Raw genomic sequence first — 15,206 nt, 5'->3', positions numbered from 1 at the left:
CCATATTTTAATAGTACATATGTTATACATTACTAATTCTACATGAAAATATTTGTAAAATCCCAAATTTCCCCTAGTAAAACACACGACATATTTTCTCTATTCTTTTCCACAAATCCTTGAAAAAGTAAAAAATTAAATATAAATTACTCACTATAGAATCATCATTTCTCAGACACCACAAGTTTTATAGCCTTCAATTTTGTTTAGCTACAGAGCATTCAACAGAAAATCAGACCCCTTTTGCCACATCCACCTGTCACATCTTTTTAGAATATGTTAATAGTTCATTCTTACACTTAATTATATATATTAAGTCAAGGTTTTCATCCACCAAATGATGTATTGAATTACTTTGTTTCCTGAACAGATAGTAGTTTCACTCAGAGTACAAGCAACATTCCAATGAGAAACTTAATAACTAGCTTGGATGAATTTGTAGTGACTCTTATCACATAGTTCAAAAGGCATAAAAAATTATTAGAGTTAAGGGAAATTGTTTACTTTTTGCATATTATTGGTCTATATTATTTGATGAATTATTCAATTAAATAAAAATTATTTTCTGCATTACTGCCATTACAATAAAACAAGTAGTCTTAAACATCCTCGATAATCAACAGTAAGAAAGGAAAACGATTGGGTAAGTACTTTATTTCTTATAAAGCATGTTTATTTTTTAGTTACAAAAAGTAACTAAAGTGTAAAAATAGAAATCTTCTTAGGTTAGTTAAAATGATATTAGATAAAATGAATAATAATAAAAAAAAATGTTTCCCAATGAATGCAAATAAACAACACACAAGTATTGAAATTCAATAGCATAACATAAGCTGCACATGATCCAAGTGATTTTACAACTTATAATGGCACGGACAATAGCTAGACATGGTTCAATAAGCAACAAATCAATAAAATTTAATTATCAATAAATGTACATGGTTAGGAGCTTAAAGCTACTTAGGATAAATGAATATAGTTTCATGTTACCATTTGAAGTCATTTTAAAAAGAAAAAAAGAGTAATTTAGATTTATTTCATATTTTTGGTTTTGGCAGTTATGGAGTCAATCAAATTAACCAATCCCATTGTGAGTTAAGGTAAAGAAAATAACAGATAAAATAAATAAAGTTTTACTAAAAAAAATTAAGGAAACTTAGAAATTACACAAAAGAAATTTGAGATTTTTGAGACAAGGAAAACTTTTTAACCTTAGCATGAAAATTACTTTGCACACAAACTATTCAAAACAAATACTTAATATATTCATGGACAAATCTTTATTTTAGGTCATTAAATATACTTCACTAAGATATATTTTTTGCAGGTGAAATACAATGTTAATTGAAAGACTGCTAAATTTTGTGAAGATATACATACTATATTGAACATCAGAAGTATTAAATCTATAAAGACTTTAATGGAGTACGAAACGTCACACAGTTGGTCAAATTAACTGAGCCCATGTTGAGAGAGTTAGTGCAAAGTTAAAGAAAAATATTAAAATTAAACACTTGAAGAGAGCACAAACTAAACACCAAAACACAAATACTGCCAAACAAGAAGTGAGAATTTGGTAGAAATGAACAGAGGGAGTCACATGCATCAAGAGTGTATGTTGCACTCTTTTTGGTGGAAGGTTGTCACATGATGATTTGTATGAAAGAATCATTGAAATCAGTCAATTCCAAATGAAGGAAGATAAAAGACTTGTATCATGTGAAAAAAATGCATACAGAGAGAAGCACTGAGTGACAATAGCTATTTATTTAACATAAAAATCCTTATAATCAACATGCTATACAAAATACATTAAAAATTTCTTGATAATTCTTGTAAATATGTTTGGAATTCAAGTTTGTACCTGTGCATGAAGACTATTCCCTATACCTATGCATCCAGTTGTGTACAAAAGCTTCCAACAGTGTCTCTTCTGGAAATTTATAACCATTTGTTGCAGTATTAGAAATTCACTTATTCATTTCTTGTATGTATGGTATTTGTATCTCTACTACTACCCTCAAACATAATCAAAGTTTACACAAGAAACTGCCTCAGAATAATATACACTTATTCACTGGCTAACATATTCACTCTCTTTAAATAGATCACAGACTACATTCACTCAGTGTAACTTATTAATACTCAAAAATCAATAATAATCTAACCTAGCTTAACAAATACTGACAGACTGCTCACACAATTCAAAAATTTTGAAGAGAAGCCACAGGCTTATAATATATGAAACCACCCCCTGGCCTGATTAAATTAAAAACAAACATTTCTCCTTACATATGTGAAGATCTTGAACAATATACTACACAAAGAAAATAATGGTACAGCAAGAATAAATATTCCACAACAACTAGCAAAGCAACTTTTTACAAGTAACAACATCGACATTCATAAATACAGACACTATATAACCATCAAATCATTAACTGCATAAAACAGTGCAATCAAGACATTATAAAGTAAAAATTTGTTTACTAACTTACTGCCCCTAAACTGTCCAGTCACCAAATATTTTTTATGATTTTCTTTTCTATGGTTTAAAGTGTGAAGAAAGGATTACCTCTTTCTCTTCACCAACACTTGATGCCACTACTGGAGTTCTCTTCATGCAGATGGCTGAAGGAATCTAATGGGAAGTTTATTTCTGGAAATGCTCTGTAAACTGTGTCAGCAAGAACCTAATGTTCTTCAGCTGATCTATGTGCATCTGGTAAAGTCTTCTTTGAAGTTAACTAAGTGGTTGTTCGAAACATACATACCTTGGTTATCTTCATTATCTTATGCTTCTCTCCTTGTTGTCACTGCAAGTTTAATCACTTGTGTTGTAACTGTCATGTAATGTATAGGGATTTCTTGATAATAACTGAAAATATTTCAAGTTCACATTTGTGCCTCTGCATAAATAAAGACTATTCCTTATACCTATACATTCTGTTATGTACAAAAGCTTCCAACAGTAAGGGTGACTTTCAACATTTTCCCTTTCAGAAATTTATAACCACTTGCTGTGTGCATCAATCCATCTTCATTCATTATTAGTTCAGGTTGAGCATGTGGTGGCTGCAGAATTGGTGTTGATCACATGTTGCAAGTCTTAAGAATCAATAAATCTGTTAAGGAGTGGACTGAAATCTTTTGCTAATTCACTCATACTAAATAATATGACACTCTTATCAAGTGGGTCCTCTACTGGTACAACAGTAAGTCTATGGATTTGCAATGCTAAAATCAGGGATTTGATTCCCCTCAGTGGATTCAGCAGATAGCTCAATGTGGCTTTGCTATAAGAAAACACAAGAACTCTTATCAAATGGAGTGTTCTCATGTTCAGAATATCATTTTGGATTATAATCAATAACTACTTCATCATAGTCTCAGATGTATTTTCTGCATTTTCCATACTAACAAAAGTTTTCTTATCATGTTTGAAGAACAATTTTATTTCCTGAAGGCATTTGTTTGTTATTTTAAAAACTGTGTCCCCTCACATTGCAATTTGAACATCTTATATTATGTAATTGAAATGTACTGGGGAGGTGTCCACATACCAATCTGCACAATGACCTCTAATGAGCAATTCAACTGGGTTGCTAAGGACATAGAAAAGAAAAATCTCATTAGATGTAACTCAAAGAAGATGATTCACCTTCAAAGGTAATCCAGAATAATGTATTGTCCAAAATCTCTAAAAGTACAAGTGCAAGCAGTAAAAACCTTCAAAGTCATCACTGAACATGACCATGATAAAAATATGATTGGAAATAAAGGGAAAAAGTGAGCAAATGAATTGCAGAAAATAACTGAACTACTTTTTCATCTTACAAACTGTTGGGTAAGAAGAAATGGTCTGAGGATGTAGATAATAAAAAAACGGTCTGTGAACAAACAGTGCAAATTACTCCAACTTGTGATGTTTGTAGGTCAACAGAAACAAAAAAATAAACTTCAAAGTAAAGGGAATAATACATCACATATTAGAGCTAGACACAAACATTTGTACAAAAAGAACACAAACTTAATCTACCTGTTAGCTGAAATGATCATTTGGGACCAATTAACCATAATGACATAAGGAATCCGAAGAGTACTAGGAATACAAAAATTAAGAAGTTGTAATAATCAAACAATAATTGATAAGGCCACTGTAAACAATGGCAGTATTGGAAGTTGCAAAAATCTCTGTGTGAAGGGCACTGCTGACTGAAAAGGGTTCAACCTTCTCTCAATACAACAGTGCCACTCTGCATGTCATTATTGTTCAGAAAAGTGTCTTTCAGGCAAAGCAGAAACTTAGAAATTAAATCCCATTGTCATGTCAAAACTGCATAAACTCTAACCTGATGCAGCATGTCTGATCATGGCAGCCTCCAAACAAAGAGCCCTCCCCCCCAAAAAAAAAAAAAAAAGTGGAAAATTTGAACACACCAGAAGGGCCAGAGAAGCAGAAACATGGGTGTAGCTACCAATTTGGTGTGATCAACAGGATCTGATAATGGGTTGAAACAAATTATATTTCATACCCTGGGTAACATGTGAAAGAAAGGAAGTTTAAGTATGGTAATACCATTCTGTCCAGATGGAAAGCATTTATCACCAAAGCCCAAAAATGAGGTACAAGAGACCAAATAACCAGTATGTAAGTGATCCAATGAGAGGTAAACCAACCATTTTGAGTTACAAAAAGAGAGACAGTCCAACTGAGCCTTGCAATGCAATATCTATTCTGTCAGGAAAATCTGTTAGATTGAGACAATGGACCTGTTACCACAGGCATCACCTGTGGAATATGGCAGTATAGAAAAATGATAAGACTAGTCCCAAGAAAGGAGGTTCAAAATCTAAGAAAATCCAACAAACTAAAAACAGTCACAGAAAGAAGCCAATCTAAAGTCTCTCCACAATGTTGAGGATCACCTTCAATTGCAGCCTTAAATCCCCACTTTCTAAAAAACCACTACACATGAATACATCTCCATCTCGTTATAAATAAGATCACTAACATTCTCAACCAAGAGAGGTCATATGGTTTGTCAAATTGACCAAGTCCAAGTTGAAAGAGTTAAGCATTGGATCCCCTTGGCACAAGCTACAAAGAAATAGTATGACTAAACTCCATCAATAACAATGTCTTGATTTCTCATATGATGATAACCTAAAATTCAATTAACAAGGCTTTTCCCAATCGTTAATGTGTTTGTTTTGTTTTGAATTTTGTACAAAGTTACAAAAGTGCTATCTGTGCTTTCCCTCCCTTATTTAGCATTAAAAGACTAGAGTGAAGGCAGTTAGTCATCATCACTCACTGCTAACTCTTGGACTACTCTTCCACAAACAAACAGTGAAACTGCACATAACATTATAATGCCCCTACAACTGAAAGAGTAAACATGTTTCATGAAACAAGGATTAAAACCCGTGACCCTCAGATTGTGAGTAAAGTGCTCTAACATCTGGACATGCTGGGGCCCATTAATATGATTTTTATTTGCTAACCTTCTGAATGGCCTAAAGCATAAACAAACAATTCCTCAGCCTTTCCATCATCCCCATAATAAGTAACATCCTCTAAAAGTTATCAGTTTGGTAAATATTCTTTGTGAACCTGTGACTCCTTTGCATTTCATTAAATGATATCACAAAGCTATTTTATCACCCTCTATAATTTTTCCATTGCAGAAGATTAATTGTAATTTTGGTTAATTGATTAAATCACCCAGTTCTAATAACTATGTAATTGCACATTTTCAGTATACAATATATTTCCACTAAGCACTTCCTATATATACAGACAGACACACGTTCATTCATGTATTTTATGGTTTCTAGAATTCATTCATTAAGATTTTACAATGCAGCATGTACAAACAAACAACTCTAGATCTGATGAAGAAAACATGGACTGCATTAATGTTGTCATGAACTAAACTACTGTTTGATATTATACATATGTATACAATTTTAAAACTTTTTGTAACTTATTTGCCATATTTCTCCTAAACATGGCAGTCAAGGTTTATAGGGCTCTCACTGTAGATAAAACCAACGTATTAATAATATCATTGCATTAACTTAGCTATATTTGTTACTGTATATATGTATGTATGTATGTTTTACTAGGTACAAAATAAATGACGAGGAAAAATATTTTACTGTTAAAAAAGTTAATTATACAACAATAATTTGTCCCTAAATGTCCTCCTACTTCAATATTTATAACAATATACTTAATGGTGGTTAACAATAAACCTAAAATGGCATCTCTCCTAGGTGGTTATCTAACCTAAAACACCAAAATTAAACCACTTCATGAAATTTCTTGTACTCTTTACCTCCATGGCTTCTAAGTCAATATATCTCAAATTAACATCTGATTATTGTATTAGTAACAACCCTGATCTCATGCAATTTCTGATTGACATAATCCACTTGATCAGGTGGCCTCTAACAAGTGTCAATTAAAAACTTTCTACCCTTTATACATTTTGTTTTTAATGAAATATAAACAAACATTAGCCTTTCTTTGCTAGCACTATTTTTTAACTGATATCATTACAAAAACCTTTGCTACTTATATTTTAACACTGTCCATAAGCCTGTATTTCCAACACAAACAGCACACAAGTCTTTACATCCCATGTTCTGCATCATTTCACAATGTGCTGATCATGTAACTACTCTCCACCAATCATGCTAGGCTAACTATTCTAGCACAGCTAGCTCCCTCTTATTCTAGAACAATCCTAACTTTTGAGAATTGGCAAACACAAACCATAAACACTGCCATCTTAATGGGGAGGAAAGGTGGAAAGTGGATGAGAAGAAAATATTAACTTCCAAAACGGTACTACCTCGATTCACCCAAAGCTAGTATCCCACACTGCCCAGTTGGAAGGGCTAGTGAAGGCACATCAATCCCAAAACAAGTGAAAGTAGCTGCACTGAAGGAACAGATGTGTCAGCATATGAAAAAAAGCACACCAGTGGGTTACAGCACTACTTCTTGAACAAGTTGCATTGGATAAAACCAAGTGTGGTCCATCCAGGCAAAATATACAGTGGAAACTCCTTGTATAAAATACAGTAACCAACAAATTTGGTTCATCCACCCAACAACATCCAGAAGATGTGTTTTGAACAGAGAGAGTTTTGAAAAATACAAATTAATGTTATGAGTGTGGTTGTGGGGTTCATAACTATCACTCTGTCCACATCCAGGTCATAATGAGCCATAGTAATAATAATAATAATAATAAAAAAAAAATGGTGATAATGACTTGCAGCATAGTACCAAGAACCAAGCTAGAATTAGAAACAAAACAGCAATACATGGCTAGATAAAATATGCTTGATTAGATCAAGTACGCAGGTAAAAAATATCCAGGTGAAGCACTTTGGATATTTAATATTAATTTTTAATTCACAGTTTGGAAGTGTAATGCTTATAAAAACTCTAGCCCTCTTCTCACCAAATGAGTACACATGGGCTAAAAAGTTTTATTTTCCAAACTAATTCAGGATAAATCCTCTATGATCCACCACTCCAGCAACTAGTAAACAGAAGTGGTAAAAAAAAACTCTCATGCTCCACTAGAGAGAAGAGTAAATAGAGGGATTCACACTGAGGAGTTGGAGGAACAACACACTGGGAACAGTGCAATGGTTGTCTGTGGTTCTCTATTTTAAAAGCAGGTATACTCCAAATGTAAGAATCACAAGTGAGTCGGGAAGGGTAAAAATCCCTATCTTCTTTATCTACAAGTTCTGCAAGTGAAAGTTCTTTATAAATGAAACTAGTAACTTTTTATATATACCACAGATATATACACACACACATGGATACAACATGACACACATTGCCATTTCAGAATTATTGATATCTGATGCAAATATAATAGGAAGCATATCTAAACAGGTAACATCTACAACCAGGTGGGATCCTAAAATATATGTATCAAATAAAAACATATAGAAGTAATATACATAAGCTGTATATTACTGCAGAAGCTGCAGTTCAAAGGTGAACAGACATCTAGAAATGTAACAGGATGAAAATGACTGGTTGGATGGTTGGTTGATTTAGTGTCTTATGGCACAAAGCAGCTAGGCTATCTGCACCAAACATTGGGTAAAAAGTTAAAATTAAAGTAAATTAAGTAAAATTCACAAAAGGAAATTAAGGTAAAACAAAGTTTAAAAACATAAATAGCATACAACCAATGTTTACATCTAGTCTACAACTTTAAGAGAAAAACTACAATAATACAAGTTGTAAAGGACTTTCTGTAGCATAAGTGTAATTATCATAACTCAACAGAAAGACTACCAGGTAAGTACAAAAACCACCATCAGTCACATGAAGTTGGCCTTTCCAGTCCTGCTTCTGAGGTATCTGACGTTATGGCCATTTTCAAAGAGTAATAAAGGTTTTAAAAGACTTGTAGCAAAATTTTAATAATAACTCACCAGAATGAGTAACAGGTAGTTCAAACAGCAACGTTACTCACCTGAAGTTGGCCTTTCCAGTCCTGGTTGCGAGTTATTTAACGTTACAGCCATTTTCTAATTTCAAATCCAATTAGATTTGATTTTAATTCTTTAATTAAAAAAAATTATTCTTTAATTCTTAAAAGGGAACCACATTAAAAAAGGTATAATGTATAAATTAAAAAATACTTAAATGACATTAAAAAGTTTAATGGCCTTTAAAAAACTAAAAATATTTCCAAGGTGAACAGTGTCACCATCACCAATAATACTAATGTTATGAGCAAACCCTAGAACAGAACATGTTTAAAATGGTGCTGTTGTTGAGAGTCATAATGACAGCAAGAGAGTAAAATGTGGTTTATTGTAACCTGGGTGTTACAAGGACTACACACTGGTGCATCAGTGACAAATAAAAGAAAATGAAAATTTAAAAGACTGTGACCAGTGCATAGTCTTGTTAGAACAACTTTCTCTTTCTGATCCTTATAGAAAAAAAAGAGAGCCAAAGTCCAATAGAGGATTTTATTTGGAAAACCTTTTTTTCTCGTTGCTCACTCCAAGTCGACTGCCAGCTGGCATGGCAGCTTGAATACAGAACTACAGTCCATGTATGGAACAGACACAGCGGCGATAGTGCCAGATCAGATAGATTTAGCTGCAATGTCACGAGCTCGTTCTCACGAATACCAACGTGGCCCGGTATACAGAAAAACTGGATAGAAGTAGATGTTAAAGAAAAATGGGCTAGTTGGTTTTGAATATCTGTGAGAACAGGGTGTGAACTAAGGTGAAGCTATTCCAGGGCCAGTAGAAAACTAAGTGAGTCATCATAAATAGTGTAGTCTGAGTACTGCTTAGCTTTATGTGATCCAGGGCAAGAGAAATGGTGTACAGTTCAGTGGTGAACACAGAAGCTATAGAGGAGATTCTGCACACAACCACCAAACCACAACAAACCATATCAAAGCCTACATAGTCACCTTAATACAAACCATCTGTATAAATAGGAATGGAAGGATGGTTCAAAAGATGTTCAGCAAATAGCAGACAGTATTTCCATTCGGGAGTGTCTGCTTTTCTCAGATGACTTAAAGACAGGTCACAATTGGGGACTTTTAAAAGCCATGTTAGGATGGGCTGACCCGTGAATACAGCAATGTTATCCAAGGACAGACCCAATTCATCCAACTGCGCCTGGATACGAAGGCCAAAAGGAGCAATGACAGATCATCTGTTCTGAAAAAGTATGGCCCACTCAAGAAGGAAAACACAACCCCAGGTAAGGAATGAAGTTTTGAAGCATATAGTAAAGACAGTTGCAAATGAGAGAAGTGCATAGAAAGTTCATGAGACTCTATGTATCAGCTCTGAACTGGGAAAGTGCAGAAAGCCCCAGTGCAGAGGCAAAGTCCTTGATGATGAGTAGGGTCCAGCATTTTTAAGACCAAGGGTCTGGCAGAGCCATAGACCAGTGTTCCATAGTCAAGTTTTGATCGAATAAGAGCATGATATATCTTTAACACAGAACATCAATCCATTCCCAAGTGGTGGAAGAGAGAACACGAAGGATGTTCAGTGCTCTTGTACATTTGACTCATAGCTGTTTGATGAGTGGTATAAAGGTCAGCTTACGGTCAGAGATAAGCCCCAAGAACTTTGTATCAGTGATTACAGGCAGCACAACATCACCAATACAGAACTCAGGATCAGGATGAATACCCTGTTGGCAGCAAAAGTGTATGCAAATGATTTAAGAGAGAAAGAGAAGTTGAAGCCATTTGCTGTGGTCCACTTCAGCAAATGATTGAGGGCAGTCTGTAGCTGCAGCTCAATATACCTCATGTTCAACGACTAACATGAGATGTGAAAGTTGTCAACATAAAGCCTGTTTGCAACAGTGAAAGGGAGTTGTTCAGTGATGGCATTAATTTATATACTAAAAAGTGTGACACTCAAAACACAGCCCTGAGGGGCTCCAACTTCCTGTAGAAAAGAATGCAAAAGTGTCGAGCCCACATGAACTTGGAATCACCTGTCCATTAAAAATTTTTAATAAAAATGGGCAAATAGCCACATAACTCATATATATGGAGGTCTTGCAAAATCCCATACCTCCATGTTGTATCATAAACCTTCTCAATGTCAACAAATATTAATACAAGATGTCATTTGAGAAAGACTTCTTTGATTGATATTTCAAGTCAAAACAGGTAGTCCATGGTGGAGCGCTGTCATCAGAACCCACACTGGGTGAGCGAGAGGAGGTTGTCTGATTTGAGAAACCAAACAAGACAAGCATTAACCAACCTCTCTAAGGTCTTACAGAGACAGCTCGTCAAAGCAACTGAACAGTAGTTTGAAGGAATCTTGGGATCCTTCTCAGGCTTAGAGAAAAAACTGGACAATAGCCTGGCACCAGGCATCAGAAACAACATTCTCCTGCCAGATCCAGTTAAAATCAATCAGAAGAATAGCAATAGAAGCAGGAGATAGATGGTGCAGCATTTTATAGTGTACATCATCAGGTCCAACTGATGTACTGCCAGACCAATGAAGGGCCACTTTGAGTTCCACCAGTGTAAAAGGACAATTATAGTCATGGAGAAAATCAGCTCAAAAGAAAAGAGATGATTGCTTTGCCCGACTCTTGATGGCTAAAACGATGGAGGTAGAAGCAGAAGTGCTAGATACTGGGCAAAAGCTTTCACCTAGAGTATTGGCAATGCTCTAGGTATCAGCTACTTCCTGGCCATCAAAGAGCAAGATCGAGAGGGGAACAGAATTATATTGCCCACTGACCTTCTGAATCTTGTCCCATATGACTTTGAAACTGGTGGTAGAAGATATGCTGGTTGTGAACTTAATCCAAGATTCCTTCTGGCTTTGACGTCTTACCCATTGAGCATGTACACGGGCCTGCAGGAAAGAGATGCAGTTAAAGAGTGTGGGATATCTACAGAAGGTATCCCAGGCCCATTTTTGAGCCTTCCGTGCCATGTGGCAGGCAGGATTCCTCGGAGGAGGAAGATATGGTGGAAAACATGTCGAGGTATTAGGAATACATTGAGTAGGTGCTTGTATAATACAGTCAGTTACTGCTGCCACACAGTCATCTATTGATGGTTTACAGACGATGGCAGGATCAAGTTCTGAGAGAGCAGTGAAATAGGGCCAGATTGCATGATCTAGCTTCCACCAAGGCACATGGGTTGGAAAATGATCACTGCCTCGTGAATTATTGTCAACCCTGCATGAAAAATGAAAGAATATGATCAGAGAGCATACATTCTACAGAGTAACCCCTCATATCAATATCAGCATTTCCTCAGAGGAGATGATGTCCATTTAAGTCCCCCAGGATTAAAAAGGGAGACAGCAACTGTTCAATGAGAGCATCAAGGTCTGATTGATCATATGTCTCTCCAGGAGACAGGTAGAGAGAACAAACAGTAATGGTATAATCCAAGGAAACAAGGATGGCTACAGCCTCCAAAGGTGTGTCGAGTGGCAAAAACAGAGTAAGCACATGCTGATCAACCATCAATGCCACCCTTCCTTGCACACATCCATCACACAACCTGTCATTCTGTACAAAGAAAAATGACTGTACTGGTAGGTTTCAGAAAAGTTTCCTGTGAGGAAAGACATACAGGATGGACAAAATGCAATCAGTGTTTTGATGTCATCCAGATTAGAACGTAAACCTTGACAGTTCTATTGCATCAAGGTGGCCATTTTTATTTATGTGTAGGTAAATTGGGTGGAGAACCCTTCTGTTTAAGACCATGTCTTCTTTCTTTACTGTCTTTATTTGAGACAGGTCTATCGACCTCCATGAATCCTGCCCTGGGTCAAATGGCTTTGCTGTTGGAAGAGAATCCCAGTGACTGAGGACATGAATGAATGATCATTTTGCATCTTGCAGTGGGAGAAGAAGATATATCTGAGGAAATGCCCATACCCAGAACCAAAGGAAGTGGATCTTGGAGTTTCTTGGAATGTATGTTAGGGACAGAGATGGGTGTTGAAGTTGATTCATCAACTTTTTTAACCATGGTTTGAGAATGATTCTTTTGGAAGAACAGAGAGATCCATCTGCACTCCCACTATAGTAGTGGAATGAAGTGCAACAGCATACATCTGAGATGAAATGGTGGACAGCAACTTTTGAATCATTTTCAAATACTGCACCTCTTTTTCTTCCAACTGTTTAGGGCAAGAATGAAAGTAGGATGGGTGAGAACCATTGCAATTGCCATCTCAACTATCACATGTCAAGGAACCATGACATGATGTCTTCGAGTGATCGAACCACTGACACTGGAAACATTTGAGAGGGTTTGGAATGTATGGTTGTACCTTGCAATTAAGATAACCTGCCTTGATGGTGGCAGGTGGATGTTGTGATGTAAATGTTAAAATGAACACACTGGTCCACATCGTAATTCCATCTTTGCAAATGGTGATATGCCTCACTACAGAAACTCCATGGATGAAGAAACCAGTAAGAATCTCTGACTTGGGGATGTTCTTGAAATCCCTTTCAACAACAGCTCCTCATGACAAATTCAAAGTAGCATGGGGCATAACCTCAATGGGTATATCCCCAATTGCCTTTGAATGTAAAAGGTTCACTCTTTTTAGGTGTGGATGTTTCCACCAATATGTAACCAGAGCAAAACTTTTTGACTGACTTTGAAGAGCTGGCATGTTCCTTGTGAATAAAAAAGGGAGACATTTCTCCTGAAAGTTTGTCTGAAAGAGAATATAGTATAAGAAAATGAAGTACAGGTGTTACAGATGCTGAAGATTGTTGCTCAGAATCTTCAAGATGTGGATGTTTACCTATGGACTGTTTTTTCACTATTTTATTTAAGTTTTTATTTGAAGGATCCATAATAAAAAGAAGGATGTTTTGGTTCCCATTAACTCCACCCATCATGGAGCCCAACAAGGGGACACACTACAATGCCAAACAAGGACACATCAGCAATGCCAGGGTTTTGTGAGCACTATACCCAAACACCAGCATCAGATACAATGTCCACAACACCTGTTGAGGCCATCCAACACTGGTACTTAGTTGACCCTAGCTTAAGTGGACCAGCCAACTGACCGAAGGGGCCCTCCCCAAGGATACCCATCTACAGGAATTCAAGACCATAGAGGTTGGTTGGAACTCTGAACCACCAGGATCCTCTCCTCCCCTTCATGGGTCACCATGTACAGCAAACACATGGATGGATATTTAGACCCCAGAGGAGGTAAAATGAAAGAACAGAATCTTCCCTTGGAGATCCCCTCATCACATACAGGAATTCACTCCAAGGAGTAGGCTCCTTGATAGACCACTACTAACCTGAAATCTCTTGGGAATCAGGAAAAGCCCTGGAAAGGTAATGGAATGGTATAACAGTTCATGGGAGAAGTTCCACTGGAGGAGAATCATCCACTGAAGGGAAAGCACATGAGCTCAACTTAAGTGAGTGGGAACTTCCAAGAAAGCATACATCCATAAAAGAGATAGAACCTTTTATACAGTGAGAAAAGCAAAAAGTAAAGCCATTGAGACTGCCCAATTCATATCCATGAGCCAAAGTTAAGAAGGCTAGATCCAACTATGATGATAATTGAAAAAAATCCTGCAGTGGAATAAGATACTGATTGAAGTTAAGAATGGGTGTCTCCAACAGGAACAGAAAACGTTGCCCAATTAGCTTCTTGAAAAAGTAAGCAGGCATAGTTGACTGAATGAGCATGGAAAGAGGTAAGCAGGGGCCAGTTGTCTATAGATCTAACAAGTGAAAATGATAGCCAACTTGACAAAATAGAGTAAAAAAAAAAAACAGACAAAAGCATCTGGAACTAGAAGACACAACCCTTGCAGGTGAACCCAAAAAAACAACATTACACTGGAACAGTTGGAATATAAAGAAAGACACCTCACAATGACTTGGTAATTGAGAGTTCTAATGAAAAAAAAAAGTGAAAAGTAGAGCTCCATGGTGAATTGAACTACTTCCAGAAAAAGAGAACAACCTAGAAAGTTTATAATCCCCTACTTTTCAAGGGACAGCAATTAAATGGGGGCAAAACCCCAAATGAGTAATAACAACTCATTTGGCAGTCCCTTTGTGTAGTAGATGTTGAGCATACTAGACAAAACAACCAGAACATATTCAAGGTGCAATCTCAAGGAGGAAAGAAGAAGAACTGGAAAATGGATAGGGAGAGGAGAAGAACTGAATGCAGAAACCTCCAGACAGAGCCCACAGAACTGTCATGATGCACAGCCAAAAAGACACACAAACTAAACATACTTAGAAAAAGTACTCACTCCAAATGAACTAACAAAACCTAGAAATTTGCTGAGTCTGCAAAGTACATAAAAATAAAAAACTTGTAAAACTATGAAATTTCACCTAAGACTAAAAGCACTAGGGGAACTTAGAAGATAAAAGACATCAATATCAAACTTGTAAATCCACTCAAAAAACTGATAAGACAAGGGACACAAAAGTAAACCTACCCCAAATAACTTGAAAATGAAAAGATATCCACATAACAATAACAAAATTTGACTCAAATCTAATCTTCCATTAAATGTGACTAACAGTAATGAAAAAGGAATTTACAAACACATATAAACAGTGAAAAAGTATACATAATGATCCAATACACTCCAAACATTGGCCAAAATTACA

General features: G+C 36.0%; 1 protein-coding gene across 11 annotated transcripts in view; it reads right to left on the bottom strand.

The window, feature by feature from the left end:
* The window catches only part of LOC143249131 (E3 SUMO-protein ligase PIAS2-like), a 118,342-nt gene that overhangs the window by 99,442 nt on the left and 3,694 nt on the right, over positions 1-15,206 (bottom strand). For 2 of the 11 annotated variants that reach the window (XR_013027576.1, XM_076498487.1), the window contains exon 1: positions 1,865-2,464. The exons of 5 other annotated variants lie outside the window; for them this stretch is intronic. Coding sequence is in view for 5 of the 6 variants with exons in the window: in XM_076498487.1 (XP_076354602.1) it covers positions 1,865-1,951 (87 nt within the window). In the remaining variant the exon portion in view is untranslated. Of the gene's footprint in view, positions 1-1,864; positions 2,465-2,575; positions 3,297-15,206 lie in introns of those variants that run through there. 4 more of the 11 variants (XM_076498482.1, XM_076498481.1, XM_076498490.1 and 1 more) reach the window with 4 other exon arrangements.

Source organism: Tachypleus tridentatus, chromosome 4, assembly GCF_004210375.1.
Source record: "Tachypleus tridentatus isolate NWPU-2018 chromosome 4, ASM421037v1, whole genome shotgun sequence".
Classification (NCBI taxonomy): domain Eukaryota; kingdom Metazoa; phylum Arthropoda; class Merostomata; order Xiphosura; family Limulidae; genus Tachypleus; species Tachypleus tridentatus.
Note: the sequence above shows the minus strand (reverse complement) of the source record. Positions and strands in the feature narration are given on the sequence as shown.